A 17643-nucleotide genomic window follows, 5' to 3' on the forward strand; every position below is an offset into this window, starting at 1 on the left:
ATAATTTGGACTTGTATCCTGTGTTTGTTGGCTAGACAGGGCCCTGAATTTATATGGTGGCATCGGGCTGAATGATTCAGAAATGCTGGTAGAAACTCTCTACACTTGCTATATAAACATCTGAAATTCATGTGTAGATTTTAGGAAAGTTTGATATTATAGGTAAAAACTTGAAAGCTGAGAGAATTAACTAATCTTATTCACAACTTCCTAATAAAGAACTCTAACTATGGAACAGACTTCGTAACAGTGGTTTCTGTTGTGTGTGCAAACTGTGGGTTCAACTTCACTCCCAGAGAAAAGTCATAATGACTTATTTTCATGTGTTCTATATGGCAAGGGAGGTCTAGAAGGCCAAAGATATTTGATATTATTTAGTCAATACCTGTTATGGTTATCTATTACTGTGTAAAACATGACCCCAAAATTTAGAAGCATAAAACACCATTATTTTCTCCAGTTCTGTGGATCCGCTGGGTTCAGGTTGGTTTCCCTTGCAGTTGCCAGTAGACGGCATCTGGGCTGGAGTCATCTGAAGGTTCTGCTGGGGCACTTGCCCAAGATGGCTCACTCACGTGGCTGGCAGTTGTCTTCTGGGAGCTCAGCGGGGCCCACTGCCCAGAGCACCCCCATGTGGCTTCCCCATGTGGTTTGGGCTTCTCACAGCACGAGGGCCAAGTTTTGTTCCAAGAAGCACAAAGTAGAAGCTGCTAAACTATTTAAGAGCTATGCCTGGAACTGGGACGTCATCACTTCCTCTCTCTATCATTCACCAAATCAGACTTAGCTCCTGCCCCAGTTTAGGAGGTGGGTGAGAGGCAAGGTCACGTTGTAGAAGAGCAAGTGTGAAGGCAGATGTTATTACGGCTGTCTTTGGAAAACAGTCTGCCACGATGCCTACTATATCATTTTACATTTTTTGCAAATAGTAAACCTAAACAAGATTTAAGAATAAAATATTAAAATGAATATATTCAAAAGTTCAATAAAATACCTCTAAAATTTAAAAAGATGAATCTTAGGTAAAAACAGTTTCTTAAATTAGGCTTCCTAGCTGGTAATCAAAAACATGAAGGCAATACTAGGTACTATAATCCAGTAAAATAAGCTAAAGAGTAATGGAATAAGTTAACAAGAAAAAAAAAAAACAACTACCGTTGTTATACCAGCTGTAGATCAAGCAGTTTACATCATTGCCTCATCTGATCTTTATTCAACCTGATGACATAGGCATTACTACTCTCATTTTTTTAGATGAGGAATTTGAAACTGAGAGGTAACTTATTTTGCACGTGGTCCCACAGTAAGCAGTGTGGCTAAGATTTAATCCCAGAATTGCCTTAACTCCTTTTGTAACTTACAATACTGCCCTTCTAATAAACAGGAATATAAAGAAAGCACAAATATGTAAAATGAGTGTTTAAAAAATTTTAAAGATTTTATTTATTTATTTTCAGAGGAAGGGGATGGGAGGGAGAAAGAGAAGGAGAGAAACATCAATGAGTGGTTGCCTCTCATGCACCCCCAACCGGGGACCTGGCCTGCAACCCAGGCATGTGCCCTGACTGGGAATCAAACCAATGACCCTTTGGTTCACAGGCCGGCACTCAATCCACTGAGGCACACCAGCCGGGGCCCGTTGATAAAAAAAATTTTAAAGGAGAAAGACTACAACTGATGGAAGTCAAAGATGTGAAATTTTCTGAGCACACACACTAATCTAAAATGATGGTCAATGTGATTCCACTTGTCCTCCTTAAGGGCACTTTCTCAACTTTTATGACTATGTTAATTATTCTTATAGGCAAAAAAGTGCCCCTAGTGGCTCCCATGTTATTTCAAAATATGCTTGAGATTTTGATTAAATTTTGACAGAAATAATCATGAGGGATAGTATTGATGTAGGAGACTAGCTGAGAGGATAGAACGATCTACTTGAGTTTCTCTTCAAGGGCATAGAAGTTTCTGCTTTACCAGTTATATACTTGATTCTTAGGTTCCCTGAGTGATACTTAGCTGTAGTTCTGGTCTACCAGTTGACTGTAACTACCCGGGCATCACAGTCTGATCCTACTACACATAAATGACTAGAGTCTCTGATTTAAACACTTTGACAGAGCAAGCAAGAGGAAACCAAGCATTGTTCAAGAGGACAGGCAGCCTGGAGACAGTAGAAAATAGAAAAGACTCTCAGTCCGAGCATGTGCCCATACATTAGCTAGATTTAGATTCAGAAGGGCAGGTGACTTCCAGGACTGTGAGTGATATCAGAATTCTGATGTGTGTGCCTGTGTGTATTTGTACACTAAAGAGATGATAACATCCACTCATACCACTCTTTTAAAGTAGTTATTAAGTGTCTTCCACTTCTATGGACTATACCCTTGAATTCAAGTAGTTTACACCTGGCTGGGCAGGTTAGACTACAGGTATGTAAAATAGAAATTTAGTAGTGATTCTGGGAAGTTTTAAAACCTTTGTTATAGACTGTGGGTCATGGAAACCCAGTGTCATGTTGAGAGCGTTGTGCTAAGAACCTGCAGAAATCTTGTCTGTATCTTACTCTGTAACCTCACAAGTCACATCCTGTCTCTGAATCTAGTTCCTCATCTGTAAAATGAAGATATTGGACTAGATTAAGACCCATTACAGCTCCTCAAGTTCGTTTTCCTGACCAAAGCCTATATGACCTACTGTTTTTTGTTTGTTTGTTTGGTTGGTTGGTTGGTTGGTTGGTTGGTTGGTTGGTTTTTAGTCGTCTGCCTCTAGAATATCCCCTCATCAGAATACCAGTTCCAGAGGAGGAAGGCGTCTGTCTCTCTTGCCTCACCTTCATCCCATGCCTGAAATAGCATCTTGCTATAAGCAACCTCTCAAATTTTGAATCCAATATGACATCAGTTGAAAGATACCACTATTTTATTTTGACCAAGAAAGAAAAATATTTCCAAGTAATTTTAAAATACTATCAATTGAAGGATGCAATGTGATGTCAGTTATATTAAAATGTGCAGGGGGATGAGGGTGGGGGAAGGCATCTTAGAGTCAGTGAAACAGTTTTACATTTACTCCTGTTCTTGCCTTTTCCTTTGCACATTTTAAACATGCTTTTGAAAAATACCTCTAATTGTTATGGATTTATGGATCTACTCACTTCCCTTGTGAGTCCAAAATCAGAAATTATTTCACTGGTTTTTTTTTTTTACAATACGGGTCCCTCAAGGATCCTGGCTAGTTTTGGGGCAAATTCTTCACTGGAGATCATGGGAATCCAGATCTCACACCAGCATGTGGTTCATTTTCTAATGAGTGACCCTTTTCCACCAAAGAAGTTGGGTGATAATGGAGTTCTTGTCACTTTCCTGGGCCAGTGGACTGAGTGCTTCTGTGCCTCCTTTTACAGTCTGGGCCATGCTCCTGTGCTCCCACTTCCTTTAGCACCTACTTCTCGCTTCTCCCTGGCATGAGCCCGAGAAATGACTTCAGAGTCTTTTAACCCTCACCAGGTTTGACAGATGGCTACAGGAGCAGTACAGTCCTTCCAAGCTCTCCTTTTTCTGTCACATAATGACTTATGGACATTTTATTCTCCTTATTCGATATTATCAAATGTATTTTCCTTTCCTTGTATCTTCTTGTTTTCTCTAGATCTCATGGGAGATCAAAATGTATTATTAATGAGTTACAGGTACTCGTGAGGTATTGAGGCTTTAATTTTTAGGGCTAGAGTTCTGGGGTGGAGATAATCATTCACTTCAGAAAAATTTATGAAGCATCCAACAGGTCAACACCATGCGAGATGCAAGAGAAAGAATAAATAACAAGATATGCTCCTTGATAAGAGGTTAGTGAGAGCTTTATTTGAAAAAAGCTTGCATACTTCAGTGTCCTCATCTTCCTTTGGCTTCCTTCTCCTCTGAAAGGGCTTGTGTTCCCCAGGATTATGGAGAATCTGTGACTGCTGGTGCTCATTTGGCCTCATGGATTTTTCTTTTGTCTTTCATGCAGCTGACCAAGAAGAAGAAGCTCACCCTGAATACAAATATGGAAATGAACTTTCTGCTGATGACTTGGGTCACAAGGAAGCTGTTGCAAATAGTGTCAAGAAGGTCAGACTCTTAGTGTCCCCTTTATCTCACGACTCTCAAGAGGCAGCGGCTGTTAGTTATGACATTTGAGAAATGTAACCACCACAAGAGATGAAACGAGCCTGTATTTTCTCTTCTAAATTGGGTGACCAGATTCGTATCTGAACTCAAGACACACACATTGTTAAGTTAGAAAAGACATTTAACTCTCTCATTAGGCATTCCCACAGTTGACCACTGCCCATTTGGCCAGTATCCTTTAAATATTATCACTTACTGCATTATTCTAGGTCAGCAATTTTCACCCTTTTCCATCTCATGGCACACAAAAATCACTACTAAAATTCTGTGGCACACCAAGAAATATATTTTTTGCTGATCTGACGAAAAGTAGGTATAATTTCAATTTATTCACACTGGATGGTATTGCTGTGTTGGCTGTTGCCATTTTTTTAATTTGACAATCTAAGGGAAAAGAGATCAGTATCCCTGACTAAATAGTCAGATATTTCACATTTTAAAAATCCTTGCAGCACCCTTGTTGAAATTGTTGTTCTAGGTGAATAGGGAGACAACAGCTGCATCCCAGTGGCAAAGGTCAGCCTGTTGAAATCATCAGGAAAATGACCCCTGATCATCCCAAGCAAGCCCTCTTTCCAAACTAGCTCTGCTAGTAAGATATCTCAACTCACTGCTAGTGTAGAGTAAGCATAAAAATATTCTCATCTAGCCAACCAGTCAACCAGGAAAAATAGTTACTGTCTACCTACTATGTGTCAGGCATAGTCTAGGTCATAACAACCGAGAAGGGTCAAAACGCGCTTGTTCTGCGCCCTCATGGAGTTTGCAGTCCGAGGCGAGTTTATAAGAAGGGAGCGGGAAACAGACAACAAACAAGTAAACAGTCAATTGTATGATTACAATTGGTGACAAGTGCTATTATGAACCTGAAAGTGAGTGTTTAAATGGAGAATGATACCATGGAGGAAAGAAGGAAACCAGACCCAAAGGGTAAAGAGGAGTCAGCCAGGCACAGAAATAGAAAACTATCTGCAGAGGGACCACAGCAGGAATAAGGCAGTGGGAACCAAGTGGACCGAGTGAGGGTGTAGTGAAGTAAGATGGGACCGCACAGGCTGGTGAGCACTAACTAGGTGGTGCAGGATTTGGGGTCCACGTTGAGAGACTCAGATGTTAATTTAAGTGAAATGGGAAGCCAGTGAAAATATTTAAAGAAGGGGGCAATGTAGCCTAGAGGAGGTTTTTTAAATCACCATGGTTACCATAGGGAGAGGAGTTTAGAGGAAGCAAGAGTGCAGGCAGGAAGAGCAGTTAGGCTATGCTGTTACACTAGGCCAGACCCCGAGGGTTTAACTGGACAGTAGGAACAGAGGATTGAGTGGGTTCAAGATCTACTGAGAAAACAAAAATGGTCCAACTTGCTGATGGATTGAACGTGGGGAAGTGAGAGAGAGAGAGGGAAGCAAGATGGCTCTCTAGGGTTTGTGTTTGAGGACCTGGGTTGACTGTGGGGAACAGTGGAAGAGAGAATTCAGGACTTTCAGGTAAGACAGGCTGTTTGAGGACTGTGACATACGTAAGGGGTATTTATATGGCATTGGTGTTTATATAGCATTGTCTCTGACTCTGGGTTTATTTCCTAACTGTATAGCCTTGGGTAAGTTACCTAACCACTCACCTAACCTGCCTTGGTTTCTCCATCTGCAAAATGAAGGTACTTATTGGTCCGTTGTGAAGAGGGAATGGGTTTAGTGTATGGAAAGAACTTAGAATGGTGCCTGGCACATGGTAACTCCTGTAAAGGCCTGAGGTGATGCCATGGTCATCTTCACCATTGTCATTCTCATCATCACTAGCAGCATCATCACCAGCACCTACAACTAGAAGAGAGGTTGGGCTAGAGACATAAATTGGGAGCTCAGAGGATGTTTTTTGAAACCATGGAAAGAAATGAGATGACCCATAGGAAGAGGCAGGAAAGAAGGCCCAGGTGGGGCCTGTTTATAGGGAGAGTCACAGGAGAAGGACCGGAAAACAAGAGCGAGGTATAACTGGAGGAGTAGGAAACCAGGCAACAAGACCAAGGAAGCCATGAGAACAGTGTTAAGAGAAAGACAGTGTGGTTGGTCTTTTCCCCCAGCTTTATTGAAATGTAGTTGACATACTATGTATCATGTAAGTTTAAGACTCACAGTGTGATGATTTGGTACAGATACATGTTGTGAAATGATAACCACAAGCAGGTTAGTACACATATCCATCATCTCATATAATTATCTGTGTGTGTGTGTGGTGAGAACATTTCGGGTCTGCTTTTGTGGCACCTTTCAAGTATAAAATACAGTTCTGTTAACTGTGGTCACTGGTATACATTCAATCCTTAGAACTTACTCCTCTTATAACTGGAAGTTTGTATCCTTTGACCAATAAAAAGCTCCCCAAGCCCTGGCATCTGGCACAGTGGTTGATTTTTGATGATTCCACTGAGTGATTAAGAAGACACAAGAGTGTGCATTGGATTGGTAACATTGGGAACCTGACAAATAAAAGTTTCAGTGGACTGGTGGGGGGCACTGGAGCAGACAAATGTGAATGAGTTGAGACTATATTTTTGAGTAGTTTTGCTATAAAGGGGAGTAAGAAATGGGCTGGTGGTTAAAGGTAGCCTGAGAACTCAAGGGAGTATTATTTTTAAGATGAATCTGGAGTGTGTTTGCAAACTGTTGGAAATGGTGCAGGTAGAGAGGGAGAAATTAAGTCTCACTGGAGAGAGAGGGCAGAACTGCCTGTGAATTCCTTGAGAAGGGGGTGGATGGGATCTGGGGGTGTGAAGGTGTGGTCTTTAATTGGAGCAGGGATAATTATTGAAGACAGTGGATGGAGAAGCATGTAGTTGATAGATACATTTGGTGGTAGGAAAATAGGAGAGTATCTGTCTGATTAGCAAAGCCAAGGGAATATAGCTATTATACTCTACCTTTTCTGACAGAGTTACGACTACTTTGAGACAATTGGATACCTACTAAGACCTAGTGCTTACCTTTATACTGTATTGCTACATAAAGCCTTTAGCAATACCCAGCCGTGAGTCTCGAATTGCTGAAGAGTGACTATTCACGCTTGCTGACCTTGCATATCAGGAGAGATGGCCACACTGATTATTTCCCAAGCCCCATGACTAAATCAACCAAATCATTAATTAAATTACCATGAGGAAGGATCTAAATAAGTGAAATTGTCAACAACGGAGGGAAACAGCATTAAAATCAGCTTTTCTCATATGTGAAACAGTATCCTTTCAGTACTTGCTTTTGTTTAGGACTTGATGCCATTAATGAATTCCCATCTTAACAAATAAAAAGAGTAACAACTTTACCTGTATTTATTTAAATATGTACATTTATATGGCTGGAAAATTTGGAATTTTGCCCTTCAGAGAAGTAAACAAATTATTTTCTTTCTTTAATTTAGGTTTCTGATGACCTTGAACATGAAATCAACAAAAAGGTAAGACAGTAATTTCCTTGTGTATTTTTTTCATTATGAGACACTATATGTGGCCCTCTAATACTGAACATTATGTACTAAGTGTTGTTACTCTGTCTTCCCCCAGCTCCGTGGAATGTCAAGCTTATTGTTTGTGGGTATAATATTTACATGCTTGATGGATCTAATTTTAAGAGTCTTTAAAAGAAAGAATTAATCACAATGGTGAAATGATTAAATCCCAATAAAATTACAGAATTAGGGCAGGTGATTAAGATGACTTTCCTAACAATAAATGTCCATTGCAGTTAGGCATTTTCTTAGCCAGGCCTAGAGGTTGTATTCTAGAATAGGAGTACATGATCATCAGCTCATTGAATTGGAAAATACAAGTGACCTAGTAATTAGTGAGAAAATCCATATTGTAGTGAAATAGAAAGGCAATCCTGATTCCAACCACATTGGCCTTCTGAGAGATTGTTAACTGTGGAGGGGCTCTGCCTGCAGGGCACCCTCAGCCACCACAGATGAGAATAAGTCTACCAAGACATGATCTGCTTGGGGAGGAAGGGTGGCCGATCTCTCAAAGGAGAAGGGCCAGGAGCCTTTTCCTCAATTGGCTTTCATTGGGTTCAATTTGCACAAGAATACAGGTAAAGCTCATCAATCATTATCAGACAGTAATGATTAAACAATAGATAACATTCAAAGAACTCTGAGAGCTTATTCTGAGTCAGGGTCAGTTAGCTAAAGGGCTATAAAACTTTAGGGAACAAACTAATTTCGTGCTTGGACCCTTATCATTTAGTTTGAGGGTGTTAGCAAAGTAGGTTTCATAGGATTTTATGCATTCTTTCTTAGGCCTGATTGCTTCAGGGAACCCACCCTGTCCAGCACAGGGCCACACCCATCTCTGCCATTGTTTCAGGCTTAAGTCAGGCAGGGGAAGTAAGGCAGCCAAGAGATTAGGAGACTTCTTGCAGACAGAATGAGGTCTCAGGCTATGTCAAAGCTGAGGGACAAGGGTCCATCACCCCTTTTTCTATAGCTCCCCAAGTCCTTCCCTGAGGGCCCCCTCGTGACCATGCCTGTCTTAGGTCATGCCTCCTTTGAGGAATCTTACCCATCATTGGCTAACTGGTCAGGCTCGAGGCCAAGCAGGGTGAGGTGAAAGGGGCAGAGGCGGTGCCCCTACAAGGAGGATATGCTTTGTCTCCTAGGTGGCTTATGGTCCTGAGGTCTTTTTACTCAGCTTTAGCCATGGGGGTTTACAGTTTCTGAAACCAGGCAGGGCGGTTCCCAACAGTTAACTTCACAGTGTACACATTCTAGGAGTTTATTTGGCTTTATTGGATATTGACTTTATTGTAGGGAAAGTACAGTTCCATTTTAGTTTCTTTTATTCCTTTCAAAGTTCCTCATGAAATCAAAGTGGTCTTATTTAGGAAAGGTGGGTGGTTTGTTACAGGAGGGAGACTGATGGCAGTCACAGCAGAAATCGGCTTGTAACTTGATCCCCACACTTCAGAACTTCAGAAAAGACTGTCTTGTGAGCTGTGGGTTCCTGTCTTCTTGGGAGTAAACACTTACTGTGTAAATATTAATTTAGGAATAGTTATGGAAGAGTCTGATCCCAATCCTCTCCCAAGATATTTGTAAAATTCCATTAGAATTTCACAAGGTATTGGAGTAAACAAAGGCAACGTTGGCCTTTGGTCACTCCTTTTATTAACTAAGTAGCTGTGACTGAGTTATTTTAATCCTTAAGGCCTCACTCTTCTCATGTGGTTGGGCAGGACTCAAATTCTTACCCCACACGATTACTGACAGTAGTGACAGTGGATGCAAGATTTCAGCCCGGTGCCCAGCATGTGATACTGGTGTTACTTATTATCATCAAACACACAAGACAGAATTGGACGTGGCCTCTGCCCTATTTGGGAGGTTGGAACATACAAAAAAATGATTTAAAAAAAACCAATGAGTTACAGTATTAGATATGTAACTCAAGCTTTTATTTGTAAAGTCAGTTTGATGATTTAGAGTGTGAAGTCATCAGATAAGAAGACAAACAGTCTGACCATTTTTTAACTAATGAATTGATTCATGTGACTAAGCAGTTTATCTACCTGTAACAATCTATCCAGGAAATTTAGCTTTCCAAATTTGTCAACAGAATGTTGCTCACTTTTGGGGGCATTATTTTTGTTGCCATTGGTTTTGTTGGTTTTGTTCTGATTAACCAAGAAATAACCTAAAATAATTTTTCCTTCGATGCAAAATAATGCAATTTCAATATTTCTATTAGGACAGTTTCTTATGTAGTGGATTATCAGATTATTTTAAGAATAAGCTTTTTTTAAAAAAAATATCACGAACTCCTTAAGTATGTGGTTTTAAATCCCAGAGTGTGTTAAGCAAAGTGTGGACCCCAGAGGGGCCGTGTCATTGTCACTTGCAAGCCAGGTAGAATGCAGGTTCTTGGGCCCTGGCCCAGATTCGTGCCATCAGAAGCTCTGAGCGTGCGGCCCAAGAGTGTTTGGGTTTTAATCACCTCTGGGTGATTCTGAGGAATACAAAGTTGGAGAGTCACCGTTCTCACTTTCTGCCTCCACTCATGAAAATAAGAATTAGTACCTGCTATGTATATTTCATAGCATTGCTGTAAGCCTCAATGTGTTTCATATTTTAAACTCCTTCAAAAATCTAAAAAATGTCCTAAAAATGTAAGATAACCCTTTTGATTATTTGGAGCTACAATAGATATTAACTTTTAAAACACTCCTTTAGCATAATTGAGCAAGGAAAAGGTCTTTATCTTCAGTCTGTGTGTGTGTGAATGATGTTTAGTGAGGAAGTCTGTAGCATATGTCTGTGAGTCCTGCTGACGTCACCGACATGTATGTTCCCTTCGCTGTGCTTGTAGGGCCTGGTTACTGTAGAAGATGAGCAGGCATGGATGGCATCTTATAAATATGTAGGTGCTACCACCAATATCCATCCGTATTTGTCCACAATGATCAACTATGCACAGCCCGTGAAGTTTCAAGGTTTCCACGTTGCTGAAGGTAACACCAAAGGTTGAATGCTACTGCCTGTTGGGTCTGTTTTGCTGCTGTTATGCTGATGAGCTGTGCTCTATCTGACTTGTTGCCACTTCCCCTTCTGGGCCTGCGAACTGTTCCACTTCATCCTTGCTTTAGTTTGACAGACCGTCTCTCCTTGGCACGGGGAGGCATTTGTGATGTCATTCCCTACATCATCCACAAGGTGGCTCTGAGAGACTGGACTTGTTAACATGCAAAGAGGATAGCCTTTTGCATTAAATATTATTTCCTAAGACCTCTTTTCATCAAAAACTGGTCTCTAAAAATGTATAAAGTATTTTATAATTTTTTCTAATTATTTCTGGGCTAAAGAAGCTATCATTGTCATCATTGTTATCATCATCATCATCATCAAATATACATATTTCAAGGGTGGCTGTGTGTGGCGGCGTACACCTAATTTGCTTAATGACTCCAAATTTAATTCATTGCCCTTTTTTTTTAAGTCAACCGTCTGCATCCATAGAATGTTAATGAAAGTAGAGGCTACTAATATGATAATGGAACATCTGGCTGCAGAGTCTCCTGATTCAGGGTGTAATTCTATTTATCGCTTGTCTCTATTTCTGAGTGTTTGATGGCAGGGTTTCTGAGTGCCTCTCTGCTTTTCTTTACAGAACGCAATATTCATTATAACATGTCTTCTTTTAACGAGTCCGTCGGTCTAGGCTACTTGAAGACACACGCGATTGAATTTGTGAAGTATCCTTATGGAAAGAGTGGTCGGTGCACTTTTGGTTTGGCAGGGGTCTCTAAAACAGATAAATGGTTAATACATAATTGTGGTTATAGGGCTAATAAAATAATATGTGTGAAAGACCACAGTGGCTGTGAAAATCTGCCCAAAGTAAATTGTTTTCATAATCCACACAGCAAACTGAGGTTTTTCTCTGACGCATCATTTCTAAATGTGAAATTTGCTCTGTTGTCTCCTTGTTTGTCTTTATTGGTCTAGGCCTTTGTTGTTTTAGCCCTTTGTTGTTTATTTATTGTTGCTGGAATAAGCTTTTTTTGTGTTTTCCTTAATAAGTTACCCAGTTATAACAAACGGCAAATGAGTCGCATTTACCCCAAGGGAGGCCGAGTCGATTCCAGTAATTACATGCCTCAGATTTTCTGGAACGCTGGCTGCCAGATGGTTTCACTGAACTATCAAACCCCAGGTAGGAGCTGATGTCCAGTGACCTCAAATTCCATGAGAATGCTTTGGCAGGATGCTGCCAGTATGCCCATCCCTCGGCTGTGGGCATTTTTAAAGGAAGCAGACATATGGCAGAACAATGTGTTGAATTTATGTAATGGTGGGAAATCAAAAACTCAAAATAGAGCAATAAAACAATGATAGAAGATAATATATTTTGATTTAAATCGAATTGCCTTTTGCAAACGCCATGACTACTCTGCTAAACAGTTTCCCTATTCCAAAATATATCTGACTCTTCTTCCATTTGGATCAAACTGATCTTTGTTTCCAGAAACAGAATTAAATGCAAAGAATTTGGGTGTCTTTGCATAGTAACTATGACTCACTTTTCCTTTGAAAAGCACCTTCCCACTGTGAACATTCAGCAGATATCAGTGAATGACACAGTGGTACCCCACTGTGAAAGTGCGGAATATTATGGGGGAGACTCTGCTAAAACGGTGTGGAGAGAGTTACGTGACCCTAGAGGTACTAGCGTATAACGTGGTCTTCCAAAGTGTACTCAGAGGCAGGTGTCTGATATATGATTTCCCTCCTCCCCAGAAGGAGAAGAGTAGACTTTCATAAATGCATAAACAAATTTGAATGTTTTTTGATATTTGCTTAAGAGCCTAGGATCACAATTTTAAGATTAGAGAAAGAAAAGTAATGGGCTCTAGATGCTTACCTAAAAAAAGGTGAGGAAAAAATGCCACAAAATCTATTCACTTTTTACGGTTAATTTCAGAGCACATTTCATAATATTGATAAACAAAACAGAACAGTGCTTTCTTGCTCAGTTCTTAGCTATATGTGTGTCCCTCTCATGTTTCCCAATTTTTGTTCTCTCATCCATCTGCCACACTTTGAGAATCTCTCTCCACTTTGCCTCTATCCTCTGGACTGATTAAAAGGTTCTTTGACATTCGTCCTTTTGGCATGAAGGTGGCCTGACTGTATCCCCACCTGTTAGGATCTCCTCAGTGACCAGAAGTCGGAGTCAACTCTCTGCACAGTGTGCCCGTCCGTCTTTGCTGCATTAGACTGTGACCGGATTCCAGTACAGTCCTAGAGTGTTTCTAGCAGAGACCAAAGAGTTTTACTTTCTTAAAGTGGTGTCAAGTTGTATTCGGAGTTATCAGTGAGTCTATTACATGGGCTAGATGACCCTAAAGCGGTTTATTCAGTAGGTCGGCCTATGTTTTATTCTGTAATGTTAGGTTTTCATCACATCATTTTGAAGGAGGAAAATATACATCAGCTGACGCATTTCTCTGGCTGATGAAAAGAAAGTGAAGATTTTGTCTGCTTGCAAGAGAAAAATCACAAGCCATGCCCTGACCCCACTAGAAGAATTCACCTTGAGTTGCTTATTTTTACATCATACTTACCTAGTTTTTTTATTTTTTTAATGGAATTTTATATTCACACTTAACCTACTGGGTGGCTCTAAGGAAACCTTCCTCTGGGGTCATAAGGCACATCCTCTCCAACTACATCAGGTGGGACATCTATATTCAACACTAGTGAAATTCATACAGTGAACCCAATTTTAAAGCAATGCTAGCGCGATCATTATGAAAACACATTATATATTCAATTTAAATGAACCACAAGGTCGTCAAACATAGAAGAGAGAGTTGTGAGCTCAGACAGACACAATAGTACTTTGAGGTATTAAAGAAGACCTTTCAGCCTGGAGTCAGTATCTGGTTTCCATTGTTTAAAGTCACCCCATCAGGATCTTCTTTGTCCAGGGAGACGAGATGCTAAATTATTTTTGTCTCTTGACAGATTTAGCGATGCAATTGAATCAGGGGAAATTTGAGTATAATGGATCGTGCGGGTGAGTAATGTGATTTAAACCGTTGTCACCGTGTTCCAGCATTCTGTGCTACAGCCCTACTGAAACTGTGTCACTTTTAATTAGGGACTGCTGAATTTAAGCTGTGTTTGAGGGCTGGGATAGAAACAAATGAAATCCCTGGATAGATTGTATTTGCAAATATACGTTCTTCATCTCCAGTTTTACAGACTTCTAAAAAAGATTGTATTTACTTATTTTTAGAGAAGGGAAGGAAGAGAGAAAGAGAGGAAGAGAAACTTCGATGTGTGAAAGAAACATTGATTGGTTGCCTCTCTCACACCCCCAGTGGGGGGCCCAGCCTACAACCTAGGCACGTGCCCAAATGAGGAATCGAACCAGCAGCGTTTGGGTTTGTGGGACAGTGTCCAATCCTCTGAGCCACACTAGTCGAGGCATTAGAGATTAAAGAAAAACACTAACCCCAAGTTAGGCCGCTTATCATACATACTCTACAGTTTAACCTTCTCACTTTAAATTTAATAGCGGAGATTTTTATAGCTGGGACCAACAGTGATCCCTGCTCGTTGGACTTTAACTGGACGTCAAAGATGTGTAATTTACCTAGGGTAAATAGAAGAATGAAGTTGCATTCAGTTCAGCTAGGAAGAAAGCATTGTTTTCTCTTCATCCTGTTGTGTGTCTTATAAATAGTGCTCTAAAATCAGTGAGCCAAGTGTAAAACAGGAAATGGTAGTTCCACTGAAGTGCTGAAAGGATAAATGAAAATACAAAGTTAAAATTCTGCAGGGATGAAAAGCACTGTGTGGGCATTTCCCCCCATGCATCTGTCCCCAAGCAGCACCACAGGCAAACGGCCCCAAACCCCTGCCCCAAAGGCTCTAAACCCAGTGGCGGATCATCCACCCTGTAATGCCAGTCCCAGAAAGTTCTTGGCCTTTCTGCTTGCATATCTAATTTTTACCACTAAAAACAGCCTGTCGCAATAAAATGTTTCAGCAATTGTGAGTTCAAAATATACACTGCCACCTCTTCCTTCCTGTCACGGGGCTCCCTGCCGGTGTGCCTACACACGGTGACACATCTGCTTGCCCAGATCACCCACCACACACATGGCTGGATCGTACACAGCATTTGTTTCTGCTGTGTATTTTGAAAGAAATAAAAAGTGTTGATCTAATCTAACACATTATAGGTAAATTAAGTCTCTATAAAAATGGGGGAAATGCAATAAAAATTAGGAAGTTAAGAAAACAACAGCCCTGGCCGGCGAGGCTCCGTTGGTTGGGCAGTCATAGTGCAAAGCGGAAGGTCACCAGTTTGACTCCGGTCGGCGCCCATGCCTTTGCTGCGGGCCTGGTGCCCGGTTGGGGCTAGGCGAGAGGCAGCCGACTGATGTTTGTCTCCCTCTCTGTCTCTCTCTCTTCCCAGCCCTCTAAATAAATAAATAAAATCTTAAAAAACAACAACAAAATACATGGCAGAGATTTTTAGAGCTATTTCATTACTGAATGCAAAGTGTTCGTAACCAGGAAATTGGGCATGCAGATTGATGGATGGACCCCCGGGGGCAGGCTGAGGAGGCAGTGGGGCCCCTGGGCAGCTGTGGTGGGGGCATGAAAGCCCTCTGCTGGAGTCTGAAACCCCAGGTTTGAGCCCCAGTTCCTCTGCGTGAAATGTCCCTGGGCAGGCGAGTCCGACTCTGATGCTCGGCTTTCTGCTTGATAAAATGAAGACAATAACACCTACCACACAGCTGTGTTGTGACGGCTCAGGAAGGGTGAATGTGAATGTATATGAAACTACTCCGTGAACTACAAATTTTGGTGCAAACGTTAAGTTTAAGGAATACTGAAGACCGTATGGTTGTTCACACCCAGACACCAGGCGAGGATAAATGAGCTCCCTGATCAAATCGGGCCTTTAAGTTCAGGGAGGCAGCCGCGGCCCTGTGGTTCATAGAGACACTTCAGGCCTGGCTGTGCTCCTCTGTGGACGCTTCCCTATGGTCGAGTAAAGCCAGAGCTTCCCATGCTCGCCTCAGCTGTCCCACAGCTGGCACCAATCCTGGGAGGGTAACTGCTCGCAGGTGGAAGATATCTCCATGGGAGTTGTGTGCCTTTGTTACGTTTCTTTTCAGGAGTTTTCCCGTAGTTCACATGTACGTGTCTCTTTCTATACCATTGTTTATTTTAAAATACGGTCATCAGCTAGGACGGTGCTCCTTTAGTCTGAATTCTGCGCTATGTATTTGAGATGTTGTCACCAAAAGCCTAAGTCCCACCAGAGGGGCAAAAACATATGATAGCTCAGTGGGGCGGCTCAACGTAAGAGGCGTTGACAGGATCATTCAGTCTGCTGTGCCCACCCCTCCTCTGCCCTCCCCTTTCCCCACACCCAGCCTGAAGGCACAGAGAAGAAATCTTTCTCATCTGTGACCTTTCATGCCCCTCAGTGACAAAGGCGTCATACCTGGCAGGTAGGGGGCTGCCATACAGGACACCTTCCACGGAGCAAGGGCATCCAAGGCCCTCGTGGCCTTCACAAGTGGTCCTTGCCATTCCCCCAGTCGTGTGCAGGACGTTTAAATAAATCCTGTGGGCTGTCTGAGGGCTGCATTCCTGGGCCCAGCAGTGGTGTTCCATGTCTTTTAGGCCAACAGTGGCAAACGATAGCTGTTTTACATCGAACATTAGTGTGCAACGCACACGTAACATCCCCGTCTCTTGCAACAGTAACGAAACACTGGAAACCCGCCTGGGAATCCCTCCGCTCTGCAGGCCGCTCTTTTGGGAGGCAACGCCAGTGGGCGCAGTAGTATGATTTTTTTTACCGGGGAGGTGACCAGGTGTTTATGATAGACTCGTTTCTTAAAATGGAAAAATGGGAGGCATTTCTAAAGACACAACATAAAACAAATTTAGTTCTCAAGTCTTTTCAGGCTTTCAGAGGTAATTGTATGATTGATATAAAGTAGTATGACCTTCTTGATTCAAAAATGCATGCTTTTTATATAACTTTCTCACATCGGAAGTGTTTTAAAATCTGCAGCATCTTATAGTTATAATCAACAGCCATTTTTCTTTCTTGCCGGTAAATAAAATAATGGAGGGTTGAATAATTGATGGCATCTTAGGGGTGATTAAATAGGATATATTTCCTTATGATCCCATCCTCTGACTCCTATGGCTGCTGTCCAGCCACCTAACTAAAGACCCTTCTTCTCTCCCTCCCTTGCCTTTGGAGGCCCCACAAAGTTCATAGACCATCCTCAGATCCCTCCACTTGCCGTTGACTTTGGCCTTTGCCCATGCCAACCACACAGAGCTGTGCCAAATTCTTTTTCTGTGCCAAAAAACATCAGGCAGGACCAGCTACCTAGTTTTCAGGGCATGATGCAAAATGAAAACAAAGAGCTTCTTGTTCACAAATTATTAATAAAGAATTTTAAGTCAGTGGCTGCAGAGCCTTAAACCAAGCACAGAGCTCTCGAAGTCCAGGGCCCTATGCAGCTGCACAGATCCCATAGCCCTAAAGCATCGCTGGGCTCCTGTCAATGCTGGGGTCCCAGGACCTGCCCGGACAATGGGGCTGTGAGTAGCAGCCTCTGCTGCATCTGCAGGTGGCCTTGGATCCATAACAGACACTCCTTCATGACAGCTGCAGAAGTGCCAGCCCCAACCCAGGGCTTACCTTGTCACACTCTCTTTTATTTTTTAAGTATACGAGTATAAAATGAACACATTAAACTGAAGGCTGCCTGCTTTGGAGAACTGGATTTAGGTTTCTTGCCCTTTTTCCTTGGTGTTTGTTATTTGGATCAATTTGCTCTTTCACACATTAGTTTTCTTAACCAGGTCTAAAAGCAGGGTATGAGGAAGAATGTTTCTGGCACTAAGCATCATCAACATCACATTTGTTTATTTTTGGTGA

General features: G+C 41.7%; 1 protein-coding gene across 24 annotated transcripts in view; it reads left to right on the top strand.

The window, feature by feature from the left end:
• PLCB4 (phospholipase C beta 4) overlaps positions 1–17643 on the top strand; it is a 397020-nt gene that overhangs the window by 327925 nt on the left and 51452 nt on the right. For all 24 annotated transcript variants that reach the window (XM_053926118.1, XM_053926124.1, XM_053926125.1 and 21 more), the window contains 6 exons: positions 4009–4109; positions 7581–7616; positions 10522–10663; positions 11320–11404; positions 11741–11865; positions 13680–13731. In XM_053926118.1, coding sequence (XP_053782093.1) covers positions 4009–4109; positions 7581–7616; positions 10522–10663; positions 11320–11404; positions 11741–11865; positions 13680–13731 — 541 coding nt within the window. The remainder of the gene's footprint in view (positions 1–4008; positions 4110–7580; positions 7617–10521; positions 10664–11319; positions 11405–11740; positions 11866–13679; positions 13732–17643) is intronic.

This window comes from Desmodus rotundus, chromosome 6 (genome assembly GCF_022682495.2).
Source record: "Desmodus rotundus isolate HL8 chromosome 6, HLdesRot8A.1, whole genome shotgun sequence".
Taxonomy (NCBI): Eukaryota; Metazoa; Chordata; class Mammalia; order Chiroptera; family Phyllostomidae; genus Desmodus; species Desmodus rotundus.